Source organism: Diaphorina citri, unplaced genomic scaffold, assembly GCF_000475195.1.
Source record: "Diaphorina citri unplaced genomic scaffold, Diaci psyllid genome assembly version 1.1 scaffold938, whole genome shotgun sequence".
Taxonomy (NCBI): Eukaryota; Metazoa; Arthropoda; class Insecta; order Hemiptera; family Psyllidae; genus Diaphorina; species Diaphorina citri.
The window spans coordinates 38,067-47,014 of NW_007378369.1; the positions used below are offsets into that span (position 1 = coordinate 38,067).

Below are 8,948 nucleotides of genomic sequence, written 5' to 3' on the forward strand. Positions count from 1 at the left end.
CGGTCCTCATTTTTCCTGCTCTATGACTTTGAAACATGACCCAAGTAAGCGCAACTGATCTATTGAAAGAAAGAAAAAAAAATGCACTTGCGAGAGATTCGGTTTTGATTCCCACAGGGTCTACAATTTTGTTACATGCACATTATGGATTTCGTGACTGGCTGTTGTAGATTTTTTGTAGAGGTTTGATAGAGTTGACTGTAACTGCAAAGGTCTTATCGTCCCGAAAAAGAAAAAAAATGCACTTTCGAGAGATTCGGTTTTGCTTCCCACAGGGTCTACAATTTTGTTACATGTATATTATGGATTTCGTGACTGGCTGTTGTAGATTTTTTGTAGAGGTTTGATAGAGTTGACTGTAACTGCAAAGGTCTTATCGTCCCGAAATCGAAGAGAGGGAAAAAGCAGGGTGATTCCAAGGTGGTCAACCTTAAATTTGCAATACAAACAAGTTGCATTAAATACTGATCGAGTGTTATCACTATTGAAACTTGGAACTGAATCACTGTTAATTAATTTATTTAATTTTGACATCCTCTGTAAATACTTTTTTACTTAAGTTATACATAAAAATGGATACTTACGAGTATGTTTATATATCCCGACTTGGTTTCCCTTGAAAATGTCTATGAAAACGCTTTTTTATCATCTCTTCCACAGAGCCTTGTCAGCACAAAACAGGTCGACCTCGAATTCTTCTCAGCCTTCCACCTCCAGCAAATCCAAACCCCAGCCCCCTGCAGCTAAAAAACAACCCACCCCCATCGAGAAACCCAGTAGCAAATCCGACGGACCAACCTAGGGCTTACAAGGTAGAGCTACCCTATACCTAAGTTAATTAGGCTTCCAACAGTTCAATCAATCAGCCAGATATCCTCAAAACCCTCATTTGCCTTTGAAACTCTGCTCTCTGGATCTGAACTTGTTAAAATCTAATGGCAAACTCTATGGGACGCCCTGCCTATCCCCAACAAACTAAAGAAAATTAAACCAGTCATAGAGCACTGGGGATCTTCCAACAATGACAATAGATATGAAGAGGTTGTTTTATGTTGCATGAGGATTGGTCACACCTGAGCCACCCACAGCTCTCTCTTCAAAAGAACTCCTCTCTCGTGAGGACAAGTGAGTAGCTACTTTAATCGAGTAGCGACCAGTGGCGGCATCACCGGTGTAAAATGATGATACAAAAGAGATGAAAATAGCAAATTAGGCACTTGGTAATGCTGTGATACCCACAAAAGTTGTGACAAAGCTCTCTCTGCTTGACCTCAAAAGATTCATGATTTGATGATTATTTTTCAATAATTCTTTGTATTTAGTTTCAATGTGGGTATTGTGGTCCTCTGTTGAAGAAACCCTGCACGGAACTAGATCTTTTGCATGCAAATGACACGGCCATCCGAACTGCTCTTTTGACGAACGACCTGGACACAGAAAGTAAGCAAGTAATGTGGGTATTTCAATTCAATTCCAATTCTTCCCCCCCCCCCAGGAAGCACTGTGCCCGGTGAACAGCCCGGCATGGTAGGGCAGGGAAACTTGGCCAGTGAAGAACCATTACCGGGAGGAGAAGATTTGCTCACCAAGAATTCACCATCGGCGCGATCCAACACTAAGAAACGTGTGGTGAAAACTATCACGGTGAAGAAGAGAAAACCTGCACCTCCCGTGGGTGAGTACAAATTACAATCTTGGCAAGGACAGTTAACTTGGGGGGGCATCTATCTTGTGAGCGCTAGATTCCCGCCCGAGGCCAACTTTATCCTAAGGTTATGGAAGGTAATCGAAGAGGAGAGAAGGAAGACAGGATAGGAGAAAGCCAGCCGTTCCGAGAACGAACATTATCCCATCAGGATAAAATCTGCATATTAATATAGATTGGATAAGTTGGATTACTCTGTATTCTGTTATTTAATTACCTATGTATTTAGCTGTATCCAAAGGTTGGATGATTGTGAATTTTACCTAAATTATTTGTACCCATCTTTCTGTCATTATGGACCTTCACAAAGTTACCAAGGCTGCCATCAAGATATGCATATTACACCTTGGAATAATACCTACTTATGTTTCAGGGTTCAGTTGTGAATCAGGATACCAGATCTAGTGTTGTACAGCCTTGGCTCAACAGGAACCAAACCTTTATGAACATGACTGGTGCACCATCACAAGTTGGTAAGTTAGTAGGAGCTAAAGTCTTATAAATCAGTCATTACTCCATTGTATAGAAACTTATTGCTCTTATAAAAAAAAGGAACAGAGTCAAATAATGGTGAATATTTTATAAGGTAGGTATTTCACCTTTAAAAATGATAAAAGCTCTACCAACAAAATCAGGATACCAGATCTAGTGTCGTGCAGCCTTGGCTCAACAGGAACCAAACCTTTATGAACATGACTGGTGCACCATCACAAGTTGGTAAGTTAGTAGGAGCTAAAGTCTTGTGAATCAGTCATTACTAATCTCCATTGTATAGAAACACTTATTGCTCATGTAAAAAAAGGAACAGAGTCAAATAATGATGAATATTTTATAAGGTAGCTATTTCACAATAAAAAATGATAAAAGCTCTACCAACATCGATTTGATCTTAATGTACTCGAAGGCCATTGTAATACTAATTCTATTGGAATCTATCTTGTGTCGCTCGCGTCGAACGACCGTGAACGACACAAGATAGATTCCAAAGGGGTGTTAATTTGAAGAAGAAAAAAAAGAAAGAAAGAAAAAAACTTCACTGTTAATTTATTTAATTTTGGCATCCTCTGTAAATACTTTTTTACTTAAGTTATATATAAAAATGGATACTTACGAGTATGTTTATATATCCCGACTTGGTTTCCCTTGAAAATGTCTATGAAAGCAACAACACCTACACTCAGTTTCACTTGAAAATGTCTATGAAATAGACGAAACTCCGAGTCGGGATATAAAAACCTACTCGTAAGTATCCATTTTTATATATTAGGAGCTAAGTCTTGTGAATCAGTCATTACTAATCTCCATTGTATAGAAACTTATTGCTCATATAAAAAAAAGGAACAGAGTCAAATAATGGTGAATATTTTATAAGGTAGGTATTTCACCATAAAAAATGATAAAAGCTCTGCCAACATCGATTTGATCTTAATGTACATGAAGGCCATTGTAATACCTACTAATTCTATTGGAATCTATCTTGTGTCGTTCGCGCCGAACGACCGTGAACGACACAAGATAGATTCCAAAGGGGTGTTAATTTGAAGAAAAAAAAAAGAAAAAAAACTTGGCATAAGTCATTTTCTGACCCCTTAAATTCACACTTTCGTTGATGAGGGAAGTTTTATCGTCTATTGTTTCCTCCTCAACAAACCTAGGTACTAACTCACCCACTAACATAACTCTCCCCTCCCCCAGGTTCCTCTGTCTCCTCCTTCAAGCGACCTCTACCCGCGCGCCCTTCTGCCAACATCGATTTGATCTTAAGTACTTGAAGGCCATTGTAATACTAATTCCAAAGGGGTGTTAATTTGAAGAAAAAAAAAGAAAGAAAGAAACTTGGCATAAGTCATTTTCTGACCCCTTAAATTCACACTTTCGTTGATGAGAGAAGTTTTATCGTCTATTGTTTCCTCCTCAACAAACCTAGGTAGCTAGGTACTAACTCACCCACTAACATAACTCTCCCCTCCCCCAGGTTCCTCTGTCTCCTCCTTCAAGCGACCTCTACCCGCGCGCCCTCCCACGGTCAAACGCAAGAAACTGATGCCCATACACGAGAACCACGCCCCTGACCCTCCCTCCCTCGCCCCGCCCACTTTCCGACGACCAACCAATCACGTCGCCGAAAACAACCTCTGGGGCGGAGCCACATCTTCGGATTCCGACGTGCCTTCGCGAGACTTCGCCTCGCGTCGGAAGATGGTCCGATCGACCCCGATCCGGCCCGATGTCGACCGAAGATTCGCGGAGGAGAACGACGAGAATGTGTTCGATTCTATCTCGCCACTTCGCGCCCGGAAGCCGAGAGCTCGCGCCGCTCCGATGACAGCTCGAAATGGTAAGTTGTAGAATAGAATAGAATAGAATATACCTTGTTTATACTACCACCATAGGACTGAAAAGTCCCTTTACTCTCGCAGTCTAAACAAGGTCTTATATATTTGATTGCTAATAAACTAATAAAATTACATTTTAAGGAAAAATATCAAGACCTGTTTAAATTAAAAAATAAATTTTGCTGTAATGTTATAGTATAGTATAGTGGAAATAAAATTTGTAATGAAGCAGCCCCGTGGCCGAATGGGTATCACACTTGGCTTGCACGCAGGAGGCCCGGGTTCGATTCCCGGCGATGGGTATCACTTGGCTTGCACACAGGAGGCCCGGGTTCGATTCCCGGCGGGGTCGAAGTTTTTTCGGCTCCGTGCTTGGAGTTCGGGGTGCACTTAGTCTCGTGAGGACATTTGAGTAGCTACTTTAATCGAGTAGCGACCAGTGGCGGCATTACCAGTGTAAAATGATGATACAAAAGAGATGAAAATAGCAAATGAGGCACTTGGTAATGCTGTGATACACACAAAAGTTGTGAAAAAGCTCTCTGCTTTACCTCAAAAGATTCATGATTTGATAATTACTTTTCAATAATTCTTTGTATTTAGTTTCAATGTGGGTATTGTAGTCCTCTGTTGAAGAAACCCTGCACGGAGCTAGATCTAGATTCTAGATAATTTTGAGCTAGATAAATCTAGATCCACGGAGCTAGAAAATTTTGAATGCTCTTAAACTTCAAACACTAAAATGGTAAAGTGTTGCCTCTGTGGACATCTTTTGCATGCAAATGACACGGCCATCCAGACCGCTCTTTTGACGAACGACCTGAACACGGAAAGTAAGCAAGTAATGTGGGTATTTCAATTCAATTCCAATTCTTTCCCCCCAGGAAGCACTGTGCCCGGTGAACATCCCGGCATGGTAGGGCAGGGAAACTTGGCCAGTGAAGAAGCACTACCGGGAGGAGAAGATTTGCTCACCAAGAATTCACCATCGGCGCGATCCAACACTAAGAAACGTGTGGTGAAAACTATCACGGTGAAGAAGAGAAAACCTGCACCTCCCGTGGGTGAGTACGAATCACAATCTTGGCAAGGACAGTTAACTTGGGGGGGCATCTATCTTGTGAGCGTTGGATTCCCGCCCGGGGCCAACTTTATCCCAAGGTTCGTTAAGGAAGGTAACAGATAAGGTTCTATCCTAAGGTTCGGGGTAAATACCCTGGGTATATACCCGGTAAATACCCAATTTTTATAAATACCCGGGTATTTTCAAGAAGCGCCTCAGTCGAATTGTGCCCGGGAAATTAAAAAAAAAAAAAATCAAGTGACGATGTTTTTTGTTTATTTTTCTTCTTTTTTTAAAATACCCCGGTATTTACCAATTTTTATTTACCCACCCAGTGGGTATTTACCCACGACCCATCACTAGTGATGATATTGCCTCCCAAGTCATTCGATTTCTGAGGATTTCCAAGCTTTTCAACAAGTTGTAAATTCCTTCCTTTTTTCCCTTTCAAAGGTCCTTTAAAATCCCTCTTTTTTGTTAAATAATCAGAGTCTTTCTGCCCCATATCAATTTGACTAATGTTTTTATGCTATAATTCCTAGGTATATACCCCAATAACTTCCATTATCAATCATAGTTATTAGATTGTTCCCTTTCTCATGCCCTACCTACTTATTAATTTAGAAGTTACAGTTTTCACGAATGTGTTGTAGGTACTTACCTAACAACACACAACCTATATTAGAGGGACAAGGACTCTGATTGTTATAGTTTCCCTCTGTAAATAACGTTCAATAAAAAAAAAAAAAAAGTAAATATGAATTTGGATTTAAATAAACGAAAGTAATGCATCAGGCTAAAAAGGCAATCAAAATTATAAATCAGAAGAGGGTAATAAGTTAGTGGGTAGGTACTTGAAATTTAAATGTATTAAGGTAATAAATTGGAGGAAAGAAAGTTAAGATGCAAAGGGATTAGAGTTCATTGTATTTAATCTAATTAAGTACTTAGTACCTAGGTACTTACTTAAAAATCAAGAATCCATTATCATGCAAGAAATATGAATAGATAGGTATGTAGGTACTATTCAATGTTATCATCTCAGAGCAATAAAAAATCAATACAAATTAGTAATCTAATAAAATCAATTGGATGGATCGAAATGGAATAAAACAGGAAATCAATGGACACCATTGAAGCAAACTGCACCTTCTTGCCAGAAAATGTGTAACAAATAACAAAGTCAAAATGATAAAACTAAGAATGAAAACTAGCATTTGCATTGTAAAGGCAGGCAAATGTCCAAAAATCAAAGAATATACAACATCTAGGCTACAGCTTTAAGTTGAACTTTGACTAATTTAAGTTTGAGCAGTCGGTGGAGTTTACTCCAAAAGGACAAGAAGATAAATAGATCAGTTGCGCTTACTTGGGTGATGTTTCAAAGTCATAGAGCAGGAAAAATGAGGACCAACGGAATTTTTCTTTTTCTTCTACGACTTCTAGATCCCGAGTTTGGCCATGCCTCGGGATAATAATATGAAGTACTTAATTAATAATAAAATCCTCTCTATTTTTGTTTTAGTGGAGGACAATTCCATTCTTCAAGATGGTAAGGTCGCCAGGAAACCCTATGTGCCCAATGCTACCAGCACGGTAACCAAGGCAGAACCCAAGAAACGAGTAAGTGCTTTCGATGATTTATTTTCATTGGTCTTTTGTTTATATTTTTTCTTCGTACTCTTATTTAACTTGCTAAAGAAATAGCAAAGGTTGAGTGCGAAGGGCATCCACTCGTACAATTTTGTAGCCAAAACCAAATGTCAGCCCAAAATCCTAGGGCTGACGAAAAACGCCGACCTCGTCTGTATACGGGAAAAGGCTAAGAAAGAGAAGAAGACTCTATTTAACTTGGGATCTGTGTGTATTGTAATGGATTAAAATGTTAAATCAACTAACTTGTGAGCCTCTTTCATGTCGTGTTTTGTTGTTTATTTCAGAAACTTCTACCTACTGTGGACGATGAGAATATGGAGATGTCCGTACAGCGCAAGGTCAGTTTGAATCAAACCTTTGTAACTTTTGAGTTGCATTCACTGAGCTAAATAAAATTAACGATATCACCAAAAGATATCAAAATCTCAGTCTCATAAACCACAAAAATTAACCACAAAAATTTAACGAAGGAACTTTTTTTTTATCTAGGTATGATAGAGAGAACTGTAAAGTAATTGATAAGGTCTTTTTGCCTCGAACCCGCGACCTAGCGCTTACAAGGTAGACCGCTACCGCTACCCTCCAAGCTAATTATGCTGTTGACTTGATTAAAAAAAAGGGTTATGAAGCACCTTTCTTTTACTGACGACATATTTTAAACGTATTTGTTCCAGGTTAAGCAACCTGCATTATCATCTACACCAGCAGCACCATCGCATAGTGTACCCAAAACTACGTCCACAGCTAAACGGTAAGTGTTCAGTTAAGAAGGGTCGAAAGTAAACTCAACAATGGAGGAGTTGCAATTGGGAAAATATTAATAAAAGGTCGATTCCTACGTAAAATGTTGTGAAAAATCCAAATCTGATGTCAAAACTCCGAAAAAGTAACTTTAAAAGGTCGAAAATTCAATTTTTAATTGCTGTTCTAATGAAAAAGTTCAAATAGTTGTGACGTCAGATTTCACGTCAAAATGCGCTTGCGCACAAACAAACGAAGCAGGAGTCTTAAATTATGACGTCATCACCTACGGGAGCGTATGCCGTGACGTAGTTTTTATTTTATCTCTACATAAATCATGAATGATAACAGCAACAACAAAATGAGTCAACAAACCATGCCTCCGCAGTCACAGTGGTTTCCTCAAATGAATCCGTACGGATATTATGGCATGAATCAGTATGGGTAAGTGTTCATAATTATTATAAGTTGGGCTCGGCCTCCGTGGATGAGAGGGTATCACACTAGGCTTGCATGCAGGAGGTCTGGGTTTGATTCCCAGTGGGGCCAAGGTTTTTTTTGGCTCTGTGCTTGGATTTTGGGGTGCACTCAGCTTCGTGAGGACAATTGAGTAGCGACCAGTGGAGCATTAACAGAGTAAAAAGAAAAATTATAGATATCACAGAAATAGTACAGGAGGCTCTTAGTAATGCTGTGATATCCACAAAAATTGTGAAGAAGCTCTCAGCTTCACCACAAATAAATCTTTTGAGATACATATCCTCTACTAATTAATGATATTTAATTTTGGTTCTTAGAATGTGTATTTAATTTTGGTGTTTTTATTTCAGGTTTGGTGGTTTTGGAGCCCCAACCCCATTCTTTCCTCCTGGGGGGTTTTATCCATCGGTAAGTTTCATTAGAATGGTTTCGTGTAAAATGATGTGTTTCTTACTTTAGTTGTATTTTCCTTGGAAACAGAAATGATTCTGATGGCATACCATGTTGGATTTCCTATGTTTTAGCATAGTGTTAAGAAGAAGGGAAACTCCGAAAGGAAAATGTAAGTAAGTAACCTGTCTGATTCTTGTAAAACAACTTGGTGTAAGTGCTTAGGACTTGGAACAGATGAAAAAGTTTTGAAATCTTTTTGATAAACTAACAATTTTTTTGCTTTCTCTTGGATATTTTCAGCAAATGCCCAATCACATGATAAATCAACAAGGGATGGGTGTTCAGATGAAAGGATTTGTATCCGGGGGTAAGTTATGCTTTTCCTTCCCTTAACACCTTGGTTCAACTGGGTACCCTCCTTTGGGTTCTAAATATTCCATTACATCATTTAAATTTATGCTAGGGAAAAAAATCTTTTGAGATACATATCAACTATTTATTGTTCATCTAGAATCTAGATGGATACCTACTATGGTTGATTTTTTTTTTTTTTTTTTTTTTTTTTTTTTTTTTT

At 38.9% G+C, this 8,948-nt stretch overlaps 3 protein-coding genes across 3 annotated transcripts in view; all 3 read left to right on the forward strand.

Moving 5' to 3' along the window:
* The window catches only part of LOC103513195 (serine/arginine repetitive matrix protein 1-like), a 9,706-nt gene extending 8,904 nt beyond the window's left edge, over positions 1–802 (forward strand). The window contains exon 11 of the mRNA XM_026826466.1: positions 661–802. Coding sequence (XP_026682267.1) covers positions 661–802 — 142 coding nt within the window. The remainder of the gene's footprint in view (positions 1–660) is intronic.
* A 247-nt stretch (positions 803–1,049) lies between these two features.
* Positions 1,050–7,515, forward strand: LOC108252877. The gene is made up of 9 exons (XM_017445718.1): positions 1,050–1,125; positions 1,496–1,675; positions 2,086–2,174; positions 2,341–2,422; positions 3,681–4,043; positions 4,926–5,105; positions 6,630–6,727; positions 7,045–7,098; positions 7,435–7,515. Exons 1-9 carry the CDS (start codon positions 1,050–1,052, stop codon positions 7,513–7,515), a joined length of 1,203 nt encoding a protein of 400 aa, XP_017301207.1.
* Positions 7,516–7,811: 296 nt separating this feature from the next.
* Positions 7,812–8,948, forward strand: part of LOC103513196 (leukocyte receptor cluster member 8 homolog) — an 18,143-nt gene continuing 17,006 nt past the window's right edge. Inside the window, exons 1-3 of the mRNA XM_026826467.1 lie at positions 7,812–7,945; positions 8,332–8,389; positions 8,675–8,741. Coding sequence (XP_026682268.1) covers positions 7,839–7,945; positions 8,332–8,389; positions 8,675–8,741 — 232 coding nt within the window. The 5' untranslated portion in view covers positions 7,812–7,838. The remainder of the gene's footprint in view (positions 7,946–8,331; positions 8,390–8,674; positions 8,742–8,948) is intronic.